An 18,932-nucleotide genomic window follows, 5' to 3' on the forward strand; every position below is an offset into this window, starting at 1 on the left:
AAGATTGTAAGACTACAGTGTATACCATACCACACCCACCACCAAAGTTCTGTATCCCTACCCTTCCACCTCCAAAAGATAACCATCATAGTTGTCACAAGTCTTAGAAACAGTTTGCTTGCTTCATTTTTATTTATTTATTTTTTTTTTGCAAGTTCATGTGAATCGGGAGTGTCCACCATCTATGGGTTGTAAAGTGAACTGTACTGGGAAAGACTAAAAGTCTTTGTCTCATAAGTTATGTCTTGTTTTGTTAGATTACTCTGATACATGTAAATCCTACTTAGCCAGAAACAAAAGGTACAAGTAAATTTATTGACCTGTAATTTAAGAAAAAAAAGGGAATGTGTGTGAGCATAAGCCCACTGAGGCAGTAGACAAATCTATAGTAAAGCAATAGAGGTAAAGCCTCCTATTGTGACATAGATCAACTGATGAAACAATAGGGTTTTCTGTTTTAATTTTTTATTTTATTAGTGACTTGATATTGATTTACATAATTTTAAGATAACAGGGATCCTGTTCCCACCACCAGAGTTCTTTTCTTTTCTTTCTTTTTTTTTTTTTTTATAAAATGGAAATATTGACAAGACCATAGGATAAGAGGGGTACATTTCCACATATTGCCCACCCTCGGAATTCCATATCCAATCCCCTCCCTTGATAGCTTCCCTATTCTTTATCCTTCTGAGAGTATGGACCCAGGATCATTGTAGGGTGCAGAAGGTGGAAGGTCTGGCTTTTGTAACTGCTTCTCTGCTGAACATGAGCGTTGGCAGATTGATCCATACTGTAACCATCTGTCTATATTTGCCCATTTTTTTCCCTATGGTCCTGGCTTCACTTCATTTCTAAGTCACACCTACACCTATTACTACTTCTGAATGTCTTTCCTTTTTCCTCTTATCTCTCCTGGTCCTGATGGAGTTGGAGTTTAGAGCCCTCTGGCTATCTTCCCCCTAACATATCTCCCCCTCTGAGAGTATGGAACAAAATTCTTTTTTTTTTAAATTTTTTTAAATTATCTTTATTTATTGGATAGAGACAGCCAGAAATCAAGAGAGAGGAAGGTGATAGAGAGGAGAGAGACAGGGAGACATCTGCAGCCTTGCTTTACCACTCGTAAAGCTTTCACTTGTGCTTTCTCTTCCATCCAAAGGCACATTTCTCTCTCTCTTTTTAATATCTTATTTATTTATGAGAAATACAGGAGGAGAGAGAAAGAACCAGACATCACTCTGGTACATGTATTGCCGGAGATCGAACTCAGAACCTCATGCTCGAGAGTGTGTTTCCTGAAGACATAGAATATAAGGATCTTATTTACTATTATTATTTTAAATTTATTTTTAATATTTATTCCCTTTTGTTGCCGTTGTTGTTTTATTGTTGTAATTATTATTGATGTCGTTGTTGTTGGATAGGACAGAGAGAAATGGAGAGAGGAGGGGAAGACAGAGAGGGGGAGGGTAAGATAGACACCTGCAGACCTGCTTCACCGCCTGTGAAGCGACTCCCCTGCAGGTGAGAAGCCCGGGACTTGAACCAGGATCCTTATGCTGGTTAATGCGTTTTGCACCACATGCGCTTAACTCGCTGCGCTACCGCCCGACTCTCAAAGATCTTATTTTTTAATCCATTTACTCACTCTGAGTTTCCATACTGATGAATTGATTATTCACATTTAGGGTAATTATTAATAAATGTAGTTTATTTCTGGCCATTCTGACTTCTGTTTTGAGGTTGTTTTATGTTCTTGTTCTTTCTTTTCCTATTTGCTTCTGCTGGTTACTTTATGTGTATAGTTTTCCATGATTACCTTGTCTACTGTATATATGTTTCCTATTTGTCTCTGTGCTATATTTTGTTTTGTGGTTACCATGAGTTTTGTCTCTAAATTACAATATGTGTAACAGTCCTTTTTAAGTTGGCCTTGGTTCACCTTTGATTGTATCACTCTTTCCATTTTGTCCTCTTCACTCCTGTGTCTGTTTTTCCCTGTTGTTGTTATGTTCCTGGTTCTATTCTATTACTGATCATCTGATTAAAAGCTGGAATTTCTTTGTGTCTTGTTTTATGTGGGACTCCTCTCAGTAATTCTTGCAAGGCAGGATTGGTAGTGTCAAATTCCTTAAGTTTCTGGTTGTTTGAAAAGATCTTTATTCCCCCCCCCCCATACTTGAAGGGTAATTTATCAGGAAAAAGTATTTGTGGCTGGAAATTCTTATCTTTTAGTACTTTGAACATGCCATTTTATTCCCTCCTTGCTTCTAGAGTTTGTGATGAGAAATTTGAGGAAAGCCTGATGGTTATACCTCTGTATGTAACTTTCTTCCTTTCCCAAGTAGCCAACAATATTTTTTCCTCATCCTTGGTTTTGAGTAGTTTTACTGTGATGTGACTTGGTATATGCGGTTTTCGATTCATGAATTTAGGTGTATGGCCAGCTTCTTGTATTTCTATGTTTTAAACATTGCTCATCTGTGAAAATTTTTCTAATATGATTTTTTTGATATATTCTCTTCTCCTCTTTTCCTCTCATCTTCCTCAGGTATCACAATAACTCTCACATTCATTTTTCTGATGGAGGCTGCTATTTCACAAAGAAGGGGCTCACTTTTTACTCTTTACTCTCTAACAGCTTTAAATTCAAAAAGTGTGGCAGTTCATCTTCTAGCACTGGTATTCTCTCCTCAATCTGATTTAGTCTACTTTCTAGGCCTGAGCCTAAACTGCATTAAGTTAATTTGTTTGTTTCCTGTGTTTTATAAGTCTTTGGTAAAATGATCTCAGAGTTCTTGCATTTATGTTTGTATGTTAAGTTTAATTTCTTGAATTGTCTTCACCATGAGTTTCACAGTGAATTCTATATCTGTCTGTTTTTCTCAATCTATGTCTCTGGTTATTTGTAGTTTCATGAATCACTGAATTATTTTTTATAGTCTTGCCTTCTGTTCTTTTCTAAGTCACTCCTATACCTACCACTACTTCTGAATGTCTTTCCTTTTTCTTCTTCTCTCTCCAGGTCCTGATGGAGTTGGGTTTAGAGTCCTCTGACCATCTTCCCCCTAACATTGCCCCCCCCTCCCGGGAGTATGGAGCAAAATTCTTTATGGGGTGCAGAAGGTGGGAGTTCTGGCTTCTGTAATTGCTTCTACGCATGACATGGGCATTGGCAGGTTGACCCATGCCCCCTAGTGGGGTAGGTATCTGGAGAGGTGAGACTTTGGGACATATCGGTGAAGTCATCTGCTCAATGAAGTCAGGGTGGAATCATGATAGCATCTGCAGCTTGGTGGCTGAAAGGCAGTAAGATATAAAACAAGATAAAGTGTTTAATAAACAGGAGCTGGGAGTCCGGCGGTAGCACAGTGCGTTAAATAAGTAGGAACCAAAATGTAGGAATAGAGAAGACGAGATTAAGGATCTTGGGGTGGAAAAAAGTGAGTAAGTCTATTTTAGGTATGTTCAAAGGGGCCCATGAGTCTAGTAATTTTTGCCTAAGCTTGATACATTACTGAATTTTTAAGCTTCTGTTTAGCTTCTGTTTTTGAGCTGACAGGTTGTGCTCTGGTTACAGTGTTGGATTTTAATTTTTATATATTATGATGAGGGAAGGAGAAGGGAATAGTCTGTCATATGTTACCAGGCCAGTTTTGTGTCTGTGATTTCAGTATAGGGTCTTGCTGTTGTGTTTCTAGCCTATGGGAAATAATTCCATGGGAGAAATGCTTTCTCCTGAGTGTTCAAAGAACAAGCATGATTATTTGCCTAGCTGGGTACTGAAGCCTAAGTAGCTTCCCCATTCCTTTCCTATTCACTGACCATGTGTACTTCATCTATTTGTGGCTAAGTGAGTTTCTTAAGAATTCTTAGTTGTAACTGGTGGATTTTCAGGAAATTTTTTTATTCTGCATTAAGTAGTTAATCAGGTGAGTGAAGTCCAGCAGCTGCTACTCCCTGACCATGCCACCAGAAGTTGGCAGTCCTATATCCTATTGCCCCTGAGTTCACAGGTTAAGCACCCAGACCCATCTTCCTACAACCAACAATGTGCTCTGCTGCATAACTTCCAAAATGGAATCAGCCACCAATAAGCATGGATTCTTAAGTCCTGAGAATCTCTCCTTCACCTATTTCCCCTTCCCCCCCCCCCCCCGACTATATGAAGCTGTATGCACTTGTGGCTAAGTGAGTTTATGAAGAAATCCCCATTGTAATTTGGCAAGTTTTCCAGATTATTTTTCTTTGCTTTAGCTAGTTGATCATAGAAATAATGTAAGGCAGTTCCTGCTCTATAGCCATGCCTCCTGAAGTCTCTTTTGAGATTTTCAGACAAATGGTGGAGAGTTTAGAGCATGATTATATTGGGAACTAGAGATTATTCATTTGTAGATAACTAAATAAAATGCCAGGTATCACAGAGGACAGACAAGATGACAGTGTCTCTCTCCCTCTTTTTTCTTTTCTTTTTTTTTTTTAGAAGAAATGCTGCAATGTGACACCCCTTTTATAAAAGAAATTTCTGAGATGAGTCATATCAGCACAACCTCACTGTTGATGCTCCAAAACCACGTCATGAAGTCTCTGGAAGAAAAGTGGTGAGTGTTGGCCAGTGAAGACAGTGCTTCCCCTGGTGATGCACCTGGGCTTCTGACAACAGCTCCATTCAGGAGACTCTCACAGGTCATCTACTTCACTCATTGCCAGAACCACCTGAGAAAAGGAAAGTCTACTTTGTGCCAAACCTTCTTTCCTCCTCGCCTACTTGCACACACACACATTTTTTGCTCATTTGCCACAGTACAGTGTTGATCAGGAAGGTCAGTCTGATGCAAGCAGAGAATTGAAACAAGATAAGTGGCTTTTGTTGTTGTTTTTTTTTAATTTATAAAATAGAAGTACTGACAAGACTATAGGATAAGAGGGGTACGTTTCCACACAATTCCTACCACCAGAACTCCCTCTCCCATCCCTCTCCCGCCCCCTTGAAAGCTTTCTTATTCTTTATCTCTCTGGGAGTATGGACCCAGGATCATAATGGGTTGCAGAAGGTGGAAGGTCTGACTTCTGTAATTGCTTCTCCTATGAACGGGGGCATTGGCAGATCAGTCCATACTCCCAGCCTGTCTCTCTCTTTCCATAGAGGGGCAGGGCTCTGGGGAGGTGGGGTCACATTGGTGGGGTCGTCTGCCCAGAGAAGTCAGGTTGGCATCATGGTAGTATCTGGAACCTGGTGGCTGAAAAAGAGGTAATATATTAAGCAGAATAAATTGTTGACTAATCATGAACCTAAAGACAAGATTACTGCAGATGAAGATTTGGGGGTCTCCATTTTGGAAAAAGCTAGTAGGTCTATTTTAGGTATATTCCAACGGGCCAGTGGCTTTACTAGTTTTTGCCTGAGTCTGACAGCTAACATGCAAGTGGACCCAAGTTATTGTCTGGGGAGATGGTGTAGGAAAAAGGACTAGAAAACTGGATCAGGGAAGAGAGTAACTCCCAAATATGGGAAAAGTATATAAATATTGTTATTTGTAAACCCCATTGATTTGAACTGGTGCCCATAAGACAAGTGTTTTTAAGCTTTGTGCCATTCCCTAACCCACTTTTAGACTTCCTTCAAAACCTGAGCTGAGTTTGCTTTTTCTGTATCAGGCTTTTGCCTTTGCCACTGGCATGGTTCTCCCTGTGCCACTGACATGGTTCTCCCCTCTCTGGCAGGTTTAAAGATTATCAAGACCTGTTTCCAACTCCTTCTTTGGATACGGAACCTGAAGTCAAAATTTTGCCCAAGAAGCCTTCAAGGACTGTAATGACCTACTTCCAGGACACCCAGGTCAGTGATGAAGAAAGGAAAGATAACATTGTACATGCAAGGAGAGCATTCTTTGGCCCCTGTGGGCCATACAGAAAAAACTTCCTCTGATACTAGCTTAATTACCAAAGTAGCTGCTTTTCGGCTAGGATTAAAAAAATTAAAAATTATCCAGGCAGGGAGATGGCTCACCAAGTAGAGCACACATTTTGCCTTACTTGAGGACCTCAACTACCACATGGGAATGTCATGCAGAGTGGAAGCAATGCTGTGGTGGTGTCTTTCCTCTAGCTCTCTTTTCCTTTTAAAAAAATTTTATCTATAAAATGGAAATATTGACAAGACTATAGGATAAGAGGGGTACTTTACCATACAATGCCCATCTCCAGAGCTCCATATCCCATCCCCTCCCTTGATAGCTTCCCTATTTTTTAACCCTCTGGGAGTATGGATCCAGGGTTATTATGGGGTGCAGAAGGTGAGAGGTCTGACTTCTTTTTTTTAAATGCAACTGTAATGTTATTTCTATTTATTTATTTACTTATAAAAAGGAGACATTGACAAAACCATAGAATAAGAGGGGTACAGCTTCGCACAATTCCCACCAACAGAACTCCGTATACCAACCCCTCTACTGATAGCTTTCCTACTCTTTAATCCTCTGGGAGTATGGACCCAAGATCATTGTGGGATGCAGAAGGTGGAAGGTCTGGCTTCTGTAATTGCTTCCCCGCTGAACATGGGCATTGGCAGATTGATCCATACTCCCAGTCTGTCTCTCACTTTCCCTAGTGGTGCAGGGATCTGGGGAGGCGGAGCTCCAAGCCACATGGTGTGGTCATCTGCCCAGGGAAGTCAGGTTAGCATCATGGAATCATCTGGAACCTGTTGGCTGAAAAAGAATTAAGATATAAAGCCTAAAAAATATGTTGACCATATTTCTCTGTCTTGAACTTTCTCTCCTTTCACTCTCTCTCTGAAGAACACAAAGAAATTGCCAGGAACAGTGTAATTGTGTAGGCATAAAGCCCCAGTGAAGCCCTGGCAGTAAGCAGAAAAAAAAAATTTTTTTCTTTTGAAAAGGAGGAATCTAAGGCTCTGAGAAATTGTTATAATGGATATTTATTTATTTTATTCTTTTTTAGTCTTTATTTTTGAAATTAGTTATTTAATAATGATCAACAAGATTGTGGGATAAGAGGGGTATAATTCCAAAACTGAGAAATGCTATGCATGTACAAACTATTTTATCTACTATCAACTGTAAAACATTAATCCTCCAGTAAGGAAATAATAATAATAATAATAATAAAGAAGGGTATAATTCCATACAATTCTTACCACCAGAGTTCTGTATCCCATCACCTCTACTGGAAGTTTCCCTATTCCTTATCCCTCTGGGAGCATGGACCCAGGGTCATTATGGGGTGCAGAAGGTGGGAGGTCTGGCTTCTGTAATTGCTTCTCTGCTGGATATAGGTATTGGCATGTCAATCCATACCCAATGGAGGGTAGGGCTCTGGGGAGGTGGGCTTCCAGGACACATTGGTGAGGTTGTTTGCCCAGAGAAGCCAAGTTGGCATCATGGTAGCATTTGCAACTTGGTGGCTGGAAAGCATTAAGATACAAACAAAACAAGTATTTATTTTATTCTAATGTGTGTGTGTGTGTGTGTGTAGAGAGAGAGAGAGAGAGAGAGAGAGAGAGAGAGAGCAGAGCACTGCTCAGCTCTGATTTACAGTAGTGCCTGGGATTGAATTTGGGACTTCAGAGCCTCAGGCATGAAAATCTTTTGCATAACCATTAAAGCTGTCTTCCCACTCTACAATGGAAATTCAAAGAAATCCTTCCTCATGAATCAACTGATTGCTGAGTTCAGGGGCAAGATCAAAATGCCAGCTGTCCCACTGAGAGCTGGTCTGGAGGACTTGGTTGGCCTTGCAGTCAACTGGATTTGATCACACTCCAAATCTGATTTCCTTCCACATCAGGCCCTTGGCACAAAGGGACAGTTAAGTGAGCTCCTGACTCTTTGACCAAAGAACTGCGTTAATGTCAGTGTCCTGTGGGCAAGGACTCACAGAGAGAGAAAGCAAGAGGCGGAGGGCAGAACAGAACAAAATTTCCTTCCAAACTCCTCATGAGCCTGGCTCCTGCTTTCTGCCTGGGGAAGTGAAGAAAGAGAAAGGAGAGACAGGAATGGTATTCAGGGAAGTCCCTTCTTATGGCTTCAGAATAAAAGTACCACATTCCTGCGTAGTGTGGGGGACAGTTGGCCACTACCAGGAGACTCTGAGCCTACCTCTGACTCCAATCATCACACTAAGCTCTCTTAGGGAGCAATGCCCATACCCACTAATCCACTGTGAAAATGATCAGATATGATTTTACATGTGGGACAGGGGGTAGATAGCACAATGGTTAGCAAACAGACTCTCATGCCTGAGGCTCTGTCAAGTCCCAGGTTCAATCTCCCGCACTTCCATAAGCCAGAGCTGAGCAGTGCTCTGGTAAAAAAAAAAAAAAGGAAAGGAAAATGATTTCACATGTGGAAATTTGGGGCTCCCTCCTGAGTAAAGTCCATGTCAGGACATCATGAATGATGGTGTAGGATTTTTATGTGTGTGTGTGTGTGTGTGTGACACAGGGCAGTGCAGGGAAATCAACATGGAACCTTGAGTATGCGTATCCTGTGCTCTAACAATGAGCTCAGTGACTGGCCACTGTACTGATAACTCTCTACTAACATTTTCCTCTCCCCCAGAAAAGAGGCTGGATGAAGATGATCTGCTTTATCAGGAGTTTTTGCAAGTACCGCAGATTTATGACTGACCCTAAAAAACGCCAAGAATTTGAAGATTACCTTCGTCTGGAAGTTTTCAATACCAAAGAGAGTAAGTTCTTTCTACAGTCATTCCCCTTCCCAGTTGTTATTTTGGCCATAGAGGATATCCCAGACAGGAAGTCCCAGCATTTACTGCTTTGTGGGAGGTCCTCAACAGTCTGGTGCCTAGCAGGAACCTCAGTGCCCAGCCAAGTTTATCCTGTCCAGAGGGAGTGTAGCTTCTTTTCAGGGAAACTACAAGGTTGAAAAGGCCAGTCTAAAGCATTTTACAGAACTGCCTCCTCAGGTTGCTTCATTTCTTGTTCCAGAATGCTTCCTCTATTTCTTTTAAAAGATATATTATTACTATTATTATTTTTTATGAGGAACCACACAAACAAATGTTTTCTACTCTCTGGGGTGTCTTTTAACCCTGAAAATTCTTTTAAAATTTTATGTTTATGATCGGGGGGAGGAAGGTGCTAATAAGGGTTGAGGATCCAGTGCCCTTTGATGGAAGGTGAGGTGTGTGGGCACCTGTCTTGGGGAGATGTGGAATGCTACCTCTGTGACAGTAACAGTCCTTGAGTCAACATTTCCTCAAGTAAAAAAAAGTAAATGAATAAAAATTTTTGAGATGTTAATACATACTGTAAATAAAGAGAGAATTTATTTATTTATTTTTTACCAGAGCACTTCTCACCTTTGGCTTACGATGGTATGGGGGAATGGATACTGAATATGAGACCTCAGTGCTTCAGGCATGAAAGTCTTTTTTAAAAAAATTATCATTTGGGGAGTCGGGCTGTAGTGCAGCGGGTTAAGTGCAGGTGGCGCAAAGCACAAGGATAGGCATAAGGATCCTGGTTCGAACCCCGGCTCCCCACCTGCAGGGGAGTCGCTTCACAGGCGGTGAAGCAGGTCTGCAGGTGTCTATCTTTCTCTCCTCCTCTCTGTCTTCCCCACCTCTCTCCATTTCTCTCTGTCCTATCCAACAACGATGACAACAATAATAACTACAACAATAAAACAACAAGGGCAACAAAAGGGAATAAATAAAATAAATATAAAATTTTTTTTAAATTATCATTTTATTTATTCACTTATTTATTTTTACCAGAGCACTCTTCAGCTCTGGCTTACAGTGGTGGTGGGAGGTCTTGAACTTGAGACTTTAGAGCCTCAGGCATGAGAGTCTGTTCACATAACCATTATGATATCTATCCCTCCGCCCATGGAAGTCTTTTTGTATAACCACTATGTATCTTTCAAGCCAGTAAGAAAGATTTTTTTTTAAAAAAATGTTATTAATGATTTAATAACAATTATCAGGATTGTAAGGTAACAAGGGTATAATTCCCCATAGTTCTCAACACCAGAATGCTGTGTCCCATGCCCCCCAGTGGACGTTTCCCTAGTTATACTTCTGGGAGTGGACCCAGGATCATTATGGAGTGCAGAGGGTGGGGGTTGTGGCTTCTGTAATTGCTCCTCCACTGTACATGGGTTTAAGGCCAATCCACACCCTGTTTCTATCTTTCCCTAGTGGGGTAGTGCTCTGGGGAAGTGAGACTTCAGGACACGTTGGTGAAGTTGTCTGCCCAGGGAAGTCAGGATGGCATCATAGTAGCATCTGTAACTTGGTGGCTGAAAGGCCGTAAGATATAAAGCAGGGCAAATTGTTTAATAAAACAGGAACTCAAAGGTAGGAATACAGTAGATGTACTTAGGGGGTCTTTGTGTAGGAAGAAGCTAGGAAGTCTATTTTAGGTATATTCCAAGGGGCCTATGACTTTAGCTGAAGCTGATAGCTAACATGCAGGTAGACTAAAAGTATTTGAGAAGATGGTGTCAGAGTTGAGAATGAGACTAGAAAGCTGGATTAGGGCAGAGACTAGCTCCCAAACATAAGGGAAGTATATAGATACCATTAACTGTAAACCACATCAATCTGACCTAGGGCTCATATTTATTCATATTTAGCACAGGAGCCTATGTAACCTCTGCATCCCTGTTGGTTTGAGGTGGCAGTTTATGGTCACAGCTAGGAACATTCTAGACTGCATTCATTTCAGGACCAGTCTTCCTCAAGTGACCTCAGTTGACCTCGAGTTGACCCAGCCTCCTTTCGGAGAGTGGGGCAGTCCCTACCATTGCTGCTCTACAGTGAGGGCAAGGTCCTGGAGAGGCCCACTAGAGGGCTTATGAAGGCGTTTCTGATGGAAATGACCAGTGATAGTGGTGAAAAGGGTCTATTGGAGGTTTAGGCCCATCATATCAATGTGGGAATCTGAGGATTCTTTGACTAGATTCCTAGATAATGGAGTGGCCTGATACTGACCAATAAGACCATCATTAAAGTGTGTTAATCTGTTGCCCTTATCCAGCTTTTATAGTCCTTATTTTATCTGAAGAGGTTAGACTTAACATGATTGAGGGAAGTGAAGTAATTGTAGGAGAGGAGGGTGTCTAGACCTAAGCAGTAAATATTTGATTAGGTACTTTATGGTGTCTTTAGGTCTTTCTACTTGCTTGCTGAATTTACTGAGTCTAAGTTTGCTCTCAGCAGACTATTGAGCACTTTTACTAAGAGGTATATAGTTTCCCCCTAATTTATGGATACATGTGCACATGTACCCTACCCCTTAGGCCTTGCTCTATATCTACGGTCTGTAACTTTGTTAGGAAATGCGCCATTTGAAGTGGAACTAGGTAGTCTCATGTGTTAGGAAAGATCTCACCAGATTATTGGAGTTGGAGGATTGACATCTCAGGTGTGGTGTCTCTGGATACAGTCCAAAGTGAAACATGGTATGGCGGCACTGATTGCATTGATTCAGTTGAGGTCAATAGAGGCAGTATCACAGGGTAGGAGACCAAAAAAAGAAGCATGAAGAAATACAAGCAAAGTTCCAGAGGTTCCAGGACTGGAAGAAATAGAAATTTTAAAGAGAATTGTTGGTATGCTTCTAAATTCTGCTTCTAAGACCCCTTCTGTTTCATTGGTTTAATCCCCCCTGCTTAACACTGTATTCTATTTACATAACCACTGTTAACGAAGCACCACCCTGCCTCCAGGGCATTGGTTTAATCCTCACTGTTTAGCACACTTTTTCCTTCTCTCCACCCCCTATCCTACGTACATCCTCTTCGGACCTGACTGTCCCGCCTCAGGATATATAAGGACAAGATTGTGATTAGAGATAGCTTAGATTGTGCTGTGTTCCACATGAATAAAGACTGAACTGCGTACCACTCAGCCATGAGTCCCTGGTTGTCTCTCTCTCCTGCCCGTGAAGCTAGCCCAGCAGAGAATGAGAAAGGTTCCTTATTGTCTTAGAGTTTAAGAAGGCAATAGATTATTATTATAATGAAATTATTTGGGAGCTTGGTTTACTTTGAAAATTCCAGGGCTAGGTGGTGGCGTACCTGGTTAAGCACACACATTACTTTAAAATTTCCATGGTTAGGATTTATTGTACCATACATATGACCTCATCATGATTTATGTCATTTGGTGTATTTACAAATAACAACATCTTAGATACTTATAAGACTGGTTGCTTCTGATCTACCTGGTTTAAGATTATAGGTGATTTAATATTTTTTTTAAAAAAAGTGTTATTATTAGAAATGCTTTAACAACTTAAGCCCAATGTCCAAATCAATCCGTTTACAAATTTGAAACATTGAGTGCTTAGACTAAAGGAATATATACTCAGAACTAAAATTATGCATTTAAAGAACTTGAAACATTCAACCTATTTCCCCTGTCATATTGAATAAATAGATTTATAATATTACCAGTTAATAGGAGTATAGATTAACACCATTCCCACCACCAAAGGTCTGTGTCCCTACCCTCACCTCCACTACAGTGGAGCTCAGTCTTTTACTTTGGTGCAATACTCCAAACCCAGTCCAAATTCTGCTTTGTGCCTTCCTTTCTGTTCTTCTTTCTTGACTTCTGTCCATGAGCGGTATCACCCCATACTCATCCTTCTCTTTCTGGCTTATCTCACATAGCATAATTCCTTCAAGCTTCATCCAAGATGGGGCAAAGAAGGTGAATTATTTTTAATAGCTGAATAGTATTCCATTGTGTATATATACCACAACTTTCTCAGTCACTCATCTGTTATTAGACACCTGGGTTGCTTCCAGGTTTTGGCTATTAAAAACTGTGGTGCTATGAACATAGGTATACACAAATCTTTTTAAAAATATTTATTTATTTTCCCTTTTGTTGCCCTTGTTTTTATTGTTATTGTATTTATTATTGTTGTTGTTATTGATGTCATCATTATTGGATAGGACAGAGAGAAATGGAGAGAGGAGGGGAAGACAGAGGGGGGGAGAGAAAGATAAGACACCTGCAGACCTGCTTCACTGCCTGTGAAGCAACTTCCCTGCAGGTGGGCAGCTGGGGCTTGAACCCCGATCCTTATGCTGGTCCTTGCTCTTGGTGCAGTGTGCGCTTAACCTGCTGCGCTACTGCCCGATTCCCCAGAAATCTTTTTGGATGGTTATGTTGGGTTCCGTAGGATGTAACCCCAGGAGAGGAATTGCAGGGTCATAAAGAAGGTCCATTTCTGGGGGTCGGGCAGTAGCACAGTGGGTTGAGCACACGTGGCGCAAAGCACAAGGACCAGTAAGGATCCTGGTTTGAGTCCCCGGCTCCCCACCTGTGGGGGAGTCACTTCACTGGCAGTGAAACAGGTCTGCAGGTGTCTTTCTTTCCTTCACTGTCTTTCCCTCCTGTCTCCATTTCTGTCTGTCCTATCCAACAACAAACGACATCAACAAGGACAATAATGACCACAGCAAGGATACAATAACCCTGGAGGCAAAAAAAGAAGGTCCATTTCTAGTCTTGTGAGGGGTCTCTAGACTGTTCTACACAGGGATTGGACCAATTGACATTCCCACCAGCAGTGCATGAGGGTTCCTTTGGCCCCACAACCTCTCCAGCATTTGCTGCTGCTACCTTTTCTGATGTATGACATTCTCACAGGAGTGAAGTGGTATCTCATTGTTGTCTTTATTTGCATTTCTCTGACAATCAGTGAGTTGGGGTATTTTTTCATATGTTTGTTAGCCTTTTGGATCTCTTCTATGGTGAATATTCTGTTCATATCTTCTCCCCATTTTTGAATGGGGCCATTTGTCTTTTTGTTGCTAAGGCTGGTGAGCAAGGAAGACATTATTTTTAAAGATAAGAGCTTATAGTGAAATATATATACAATGACACTGACAATCCCTCAAGAGGCAATATTATTAGTGTTGATAAAGCTACATCCTGATTATCTTCTATATAAATGTCAATACATGTGTATATTCCACCACAAAACTGATGGCATACATTCTGTTTGTGACCTGCATTTTTTTTTTTTAATGCAGTTAGTGTCAAAAGTCAAACTCAGGATCTCAGGCATACACTTTATTTCCAAGTCACCTCCCAGGTCCAACTTTTATTATTTTTTTATCAGAAATCATATAGATAGATAGATAGATAGATAGATATAGATATATATAGAGAGAGAGATGGAGAGAGAACGCACATATAGTACTATTGTTCATTTCACTTGTGAAACATGCGGCCCCCAATTAAATTCCTAGCACTGCCATATGTTAGAGCTAAGCAGGTTCTTGTCTTCCTCTCTCTGACAAGAAGCAGAAAATAAATCCTTTTTTTTAAAAAAAAAAAAAACTTTATTTAAGGTGGGGCCACAGAACTTTGGTGGTGGGTACAGGGTGGAATATTATAATCTTGTAAACCACTATTCAATCACTAATGCATTTTTTAAAAGATGTATTAATTGGGGTGGTGGGAGGGTAGAGAACCAGAGCATTACTCTGACACACACACACAATGCCAGGAATCAAAATTGGGACCCCAAGCCAGAGAGTTCAGCACTCCATCCACTACACCACTTCCCAAGTCACAGTAAATCTTTTTTTTTTATAAGATTTTTTAATTTTTTTCTTTTCTTTTCTTTATTTCTTTATTGGAGAATTAATGTTTTAAATTTGACAGTAAATATAATAGTTTGTACAAGCACAGATTTAAAAAAATATTTATTTCCTTTTTGTTGTCCTTGTTTTTATTGTTGTTGTAGTTATTATTGTTGTTGTTATTGATGTCATCGTTATTGGATAAGACAGAGACAAATGGAGAGAGGAGGGGAAGACAGGGGGAGAGAAAGACACCTGCAGACTTGCTTCACTGCCTGTGAAGCAACTCCCCTGCAGGTGGGGAGCCGGGGGGGGGGGGGGGGGGGGGGGGGGTGTAGAACTAGGATCCTCACGCGGGTCGTTGTGCTTTGCGCCACGTGTGGTTAACCCGCCGCGCTACCGCCTGACTCCCTAAATCTTTTTTTTTTTTTAAGTGACTTGAAGAGGGGCTGGACTGTGACACATCTGGCTCAGTGCATACATTACCGTGCTCTCGGACCTGGGTTCAAGTCGTCAGTCCTCTGCTTCTCCAGCAGTGAAGTAATGCTGCAGCTCTCGCTCTCTTTATCTGTCTCTCTCCTCGCACTTTCCCCTCCCCTCTCAATTTCTATTTTCTATCCAACAGGCAGATAAAATATCAACAAAAGTTGCTGTTTAAAAAGTGCCTTGAAGACTGGTTAGATAGTTCACCGGAATGGTGTGCCTGCGTTGTCATGCCAGTCACCCAGAGTCCAGCCTGTCCCCATGCCTCACCTCTGCTCCCTCACCTTCTCCCCCTACTCCCCATCTCATTACTCATTGGAGACAGCTTTGGTGCTGTGGTCTCTCTTTCTCTCTCTCTGCCTCTCTTTTTGTCTCTATGGGAGTCAGCTCAGAGTAGTGAAGCTCCGGTCATGAACAGGGGGGAAAAGTGATTTGCTCATTTGTCTTTGTTTTATTGATTGGTTGATTGATTGATTGATTGATTGATTGATTGATTGATTGTCTTTGCATCCCTTCCTCTCTGGCGTAGATTTCTCCTCACCTGCATCGGGGCGCACGGGGGCGAATACCAGCAGCAGCCGCAGTGCAGACCATGAGAATGGAGAGTCAGTCCTCGTGAGGCGCCGGATCTATGGCCATAGGATTATCGTGGTCAACTTTGCCATCAATGATTTATATTTCCTTTCAGAAATTGAGAAGTAAGTTTTCCACGGCTCCTCCCTGGAAAACTGATTTTCCTTGATGAGGCCGCCCAGCAAAACCTGAAGCGGCCTCTAGGTGGCGCAGAGACTTGTGACCCGCAATGCCTGCTGGTCCCTCTGAGGTCTCACTGCACTTGCCACCATTCTCTACTGGGGGGCCTAAAGGCATTTTCGATTTCTGCAGTTCCTAAAATGTAGATGCACCTACATATGTCCAAGAAACAAAGAGCTTTCTCTCCATTGCTTATTAATATATTAGAAATTCTCTTATGTAGTACCTAGACCTACAGTTCTAGAGTCAAAACAAATGAACACTAAGAGAAAAAAATGTGGCCAGGGATATAGGACAGTGGTAGTGAAGAAGATTTTCACAAGGGACATCACAGATTGGCTCCTTTTACTACCAATAACTAAGTCTGAGTGGTGCACTGGTCCTATGTGTGTGTGTGTGTGTGTGTGTGTGTGTGTGTGTGTGTGTGTGTATCCACTCACACGTGTCTACTTTTGAAAGCCAAAGCCATTCCACTAATGGGAGGAAATGGTGACCATTCTTTCCATCTTTTTCACCCTTATATTCTATATATCTTATATAGAAGATGAGAGAGAAAGAGGGGAGGATGGGGAGGAAAACAAGAACAACAACAGAGAGAGAGTGGACACTAATATCACTGCCCCAGCACTTGTGAAGCTTCCTCTTTCCCACACCACCCCTTCCCCCAGGTGCAGACCAAGCCACAACCTTGTCCCTTTGATGTTTTGAAATGCCTTCTCATATCTAACTCAAGTGCAGTTTTTTGTTAATTTATTTATTATTAGGTAGAGACAGAGAGGAATTGAGGGGGGAGATAGAGAGGGAAAGAGATAGAGAGACAACTGCAGCTCTACTTCACCACTCTTGAAGCTTTCCCTCTGTAGGTGGGTACCAGGGTCTTGAACCCAGGTCCTTGTGTACTGTACTGTGTGTGCTTAACTAGGGGTGCCCTTCAAGGGCAATTTTTTAAAAACACAATTTGCCTTTTTTGGAACTTTCCAAAACATTCCAACCTGTTTTCACAGAAACTACAAAGATCTTTTCTTTCTGTGCTCAAATTTTATCTGTTCTCATAAATTACAAAGTATGGTACAATTGGCAAAAATATTGGGGAAGAAACATAGATAAAGTAAGCATGTGCCGAGAGTCAGGCGGTAGCGCAGCAGGTTAAGCGCATGTGGCACAAAGCGCAAGGACTGGTGTAAGGATCCCGGTTCAAGCCCCCGGCTCCCAACCTGCAGGGGAGTCGCTTCACAAGCAGTGAAGCAGGTCTGCAGGTGGCTATCTTTGTCTCCCCCTTTCCATTTCTCTCTGTCCTATCCAACAACAATGACATCAACAATAACTACAACAATAAAACAACAAGGGCAACTAAAGGAAATAAATCAATATTTTTTTAAAAAGTAAGCATGTACCTCAGCCAGTTAAGAGAGATGTGAGTGTGTGCTAGAGAAGACACTGTTAGTTCTGATAGGCACACCGCAGGCTTCTCAGAAATGCAGAAGGGCATTTGGTCAAGAGAGCTACCACATCCCAGGATTAAGGCTTCAGAGAGAGAGAGAGTAGTGCTAATAATTGTGAAAGGGGCCAAAAGAAGGGGAAGAGCAAGGGAGCCTCGTAGTAGCCAACGGTGTAACTCACGCTGAGTCAGCAAGAGTACAGAAGGGAGGCTGGGAGTTTGTGATGAAGACATACAACCAGGACACACTCAGCATGTGATCTGACATGTGGGAAGTGCTGAGCTAGCATTTGATGATGACTGAATTGTGATTGAATGAGTAAAATTATGAGCTAGCCTGATATTGATCTTGTCTTTCGAAATTCAGAAGGAGGTCTGGGCTATTGAGTTATTGCTTTCATCTTCTCCTTGGTATCTTCTGACTTACTGCTTCTCTTTAGATTTAATGATTTGGTGAGTTCAGCTAATGTGCTGCAAGTCAACCGGGCCTACAACCAGAATGATATACTTCTAATGCGTGCCAAAATCAACATCATCCTAAAGCTCTACCTGCATTGTGACACCGCTCCAAAACTGAGGGTAAAGGGGGGGGGGGGTCTTCCACTCCTCTAGGGCCATGTGCCAAGAATCACTAATTCATGAGAACTGAAAATGAATTGTCAGCCTATGTCCCAAGTCTGCCAGATATCCTTTACCTAGCAGCCCCTTGAAAAGTTTCTGCCTTCTGTGGAGGGTGGTCTTGAAGATCCCAGGGGGCCACTAGAAATTTTCTGCCTTTCCTGGAACATCTGGCAATGACAGGCTCCCACTCTGTGGGTAGGTGAACATCAGTGATTCCCAGAAGGAAGTCATTCTCGCTGCCATTGCAGAGGGCCAGCTAAGCCGGAGCATCTTCTATGGGGCCATCATGTCTGTCTTCCCTGTCATTATGTACTTCTGGAAAAGGTAACTCTCTCTCCTTACTTAGGACTATTAAGTTAGGAGTGTATGTGTTTCTTTCCTCTCTCCTTCCTTCCTCCCTTCCTTCCTTCCTTCCCCCTCCCTCCCTTCCTTCCTTCCTCCTTTCTTTTATTTCTTTTTCTCTTTCTTTATTTTGTTCTTTTTTCCTTTCTTTCTTTCGTTCTTTTTTTTTATTTGTGATTAATAGTAGCTTACAAGATAGTAAGATTACAATGTATTGTCCCATACCATACTCACCACCAACGCTCTGTATCTCCACACTCCTACCTCCCAAAGATAATCATCATAGTTATCTTAGAAAGAGTTTCTTGCTTGTTTTTTATTTTCCTTCAGATTCATGTCTTTAAGTTCTCTAGATTCCACATATGAATGAAGCCATCCAGTAGTTGTCTGTTGGTATGCTTCTAAAAACCCCTTCTGTTTCATTTGGTTTAAAATCCCCCCTGCCTAACACTGCATTCTATTTACATAACCACTGTATTCTATTTACATAACCTCTGTTAACAAGCACCACCCTCCCTCCAGGGCATTGGTGGTTCAGTGGTAGAATTCTTGCCTGCTCCGCCCCCTCTCCTTGTCACACCCTGATTTTCACCAGTCACTTTTCTCTCCACCCTCTCTGCGTTGCATCCTGTTCCCACCCTACTGGGCTAGTATATTTATAAGGACAAGATTGTTTGTAGTTTTGTTAGTTTAGCTTA

The 18,932-nt window shown here is 41.6% G+C and overlaps 1 protein-coding gene across 2 annotated transcripts in view; it reads left to right on the plus strand.

Moving 5' to 3' along the window:
- Positions 1-18,932, plus strand: part of RGSL1 (regulator of G protein signaling like 1) — a 53,061-nt gene that overhangs the window by 22,632 nt on the left and 11,497 nt on the right. For both annotated transcript variants that reach the window (XM_060197795.1, XM_060197796.1), the window contains 6 exons: positions 4,484-4,601; positions 5,725-5,839; positions 8,583-8,712; positions 15,610-15,778; positions 17,712-17,850; positions 18,092-18,216. In XM_060197795.1, coding sequence (XP_060053778.1) covers positions 4,484-4,601; positions 5,725-5,839; positions 8,583-8,712; positions 15,610-15,778; positions 17,712-17,850; positions 18,092-18,216 — 796 coding nt within the window. The remainder of the gene's footprint in view (positions 1-4,483; positions 4,602-5,724; positions 5,840-8,582; positions 8,713-15,609; positions 15,779-17,711; positions 17,851-18,091; positions 18,217-18,932) is intronic.

Source organism: Erinaceus europaeus, chromosome 9 (assembly GCF_950295315.1).
Source record: "Erinaceus europaeus chromosome 9, mEriEur2.1, whole genome shotgun sequence".
Lineage (NCBI taxonomy): Eukaryota > Metazoa > Chordata > Mammalia > Eulipotyphla > Erinaceidae > Erinaceus > Erinaceus europaeus.